The 1,728-nt window shown below is 63.8% G+C and overlaps 1 protein-coding gene across 1 annotated transcript in view; it reads left to right on the top strand.

The window, feature by feature from the left end:
- TECTA (tectorin alpha) overlaps positions 1-1,728 on the top strand; it is a 26,601-nt gene that overhangs the window by 16,428 nt on the left and 8,445 nt on the right. Inside the window, 2 exon segments of the mRNA XM_009895154.1 lie at positions 3-500; positions 822-1,383. Of these exon segments, the coding sequence (XP_009893456.1) occupies positions 3-500; positions 822-1,383 (1,060 nt within the window).

The following is a 1,728-nucleotide window of genomic DNA, read 5'->3' as shown; positions in this document are numbered from 1 at the left end:
AGTGCGACGAGGCCTTCGCCCTCCGCGGCACACGCTGCATTCCCCGCGGCGAGTGCGGCTGCAACTTCGAGGGGCGCCAGCTGGCCACCAACCAGACCTTTTGGATGGACATCGCCTGCCACTTCCTCTGCTACTGCAACGGCTCCGACAACAGCGTGTACTGCGAGAATGTTTCCTGCAAGGACGATGAGTACTGCCTGGAGGAGAACGGCCTCTACTACTGCCACGTCCGCACCGACGCCTCCTGCATCGTCTCTGGCTACGGACACTACCTGACTTTTGACGGCTACACCTTTGACTTTCAGAGCAGCTGCGCGTTGGTCCTGTGCACCACGATCGCCCGGCCGAGGGCGGAGCGCTCGGACACTTTCCCGGCGTTCACCGTCACGGCCAAGAATGAGGATCGGGACACCTCTCTGGCCCTGTGGGTGAAACAAGTTGAAGTGGAGGTCTTTAATTACCACATCGTCATCCACCGGGCCTACAAATACACCGTGCTGGTGAGTGCAGGGCCACGAGGGTCAGGGATTTTTCTCCCCGCCGTGGCTCCCAAACCACGGAGCGATTCCCTAGGCGTGTGGCCTTGCGGCTCGCAAGGTGTTCCGGGGGTCGGGATGGGCGTAGGCTCGGGCTTATCCCTAGGGTGCCGCCGGGCGCAGCTTTGGAAGAGGGCTGCCCTTTCGGCTGCCTCGTGTCAGATGTAGGGGCAAGGATGGCGGAGAGCTTGCTTTGGGAGCGCCGAGCAGCCCTTGCTTGTGCCCTCCTGCGGCAGCTCTGATCACCGTTCCTGCTCACGGGGCATCTCGTTTTCTTCCCCGCAGATCAATGACGAGCGCCTCTACCTGCCCCTGAAGCTGGGTCAGGGCAAAGTGAACATCTTTGCCTTTGGCTTTCACATCGTGGTCGAGACCGACTTTGGGCTGAAGGTGGTGTATGACTGGAAGACTTTCCTCTCTGTCACGGTCCCGCGCAGCTTCCAGAACCTGACCTACGGCCTCTGCGGCCGCTACAACGGCAATCCCGAGGACGACCTGACGGCGGCGGGCGGCGTGCCGGCCGCCAGCGTCGTAGACTTCGTCCAGAGCTGGGCGAAGCGGGACGCGTTCTGCCGCGTGGGCTGCGGTGAGCGATGCCCCGCCTGCGGGAAAGTGGAAGGCTTCTGGAAACCCCAGCAGCTCTGCAGCCTCATCCCGAGCCAAAGCGGCGTCTTCGCCAAGTGCCACAGCCAGCTCAGCCCTGGCTTCTTCTACAAGAACTGCCTCTTTGACACCTGCGTCGACGGGGGAGCCATGCAAACGGCCTGCAGCTGGCTGCAGAATTACGCCAGCACGTGCCAAACGCAGGGCATCGCCATTATCGGCTGGAGGAACTTCACCTCGTGCTGTAAGTGCCACCCTGCCTCCGGGCTCTTCTTTTCCTAGAGGCGCTTCCCGGGGCTGACCACCGTCGCTGTAGCGCTGGCCTGAGCTCATCGCATAGAGCGGTCGCGGAGCGGCCTGGGGAGCACCAGCGGGTGCCCGCTTCCTCCAGGCTGTCGACTCAGACGGGTCCCAGGTGCCCACGGCCCGTGCCCGGGGATGGACCCGGGGGTCCCCTCCTTCCCTGCAGCCCACAGAGAGGCGAGCTGAAGCGGTGGGGTAGGTGCGCACGTAGTCACCGCCACGTGCACCAGACCGACCTGCCTGCGGATCAGGGATGGGGAGGCCCACAGCCCTGCAGCCGGTCCCC

This window comes from Charadrius vociferus, unplaced genomic scaffold (assembly GCF_000708025.1).
Source record: "Charadrius vociferus isolate BGI_N301 unplaced genomic scaffold, ASM70802v2 scaffold751, whole genome shotgun sequence".
Classification (NCBI taxonomy): Eukaryota; Metazoa; Chordata; class Aves; order Charadriiformes; family Charadriidae; genus Charadrius; species Charadrius vociferus.
The sequence above is the reverse complement of the archived record's forward strand: the minus strand, read 5'-3'. Positions and strand labels throughout refer to the sequence as shown.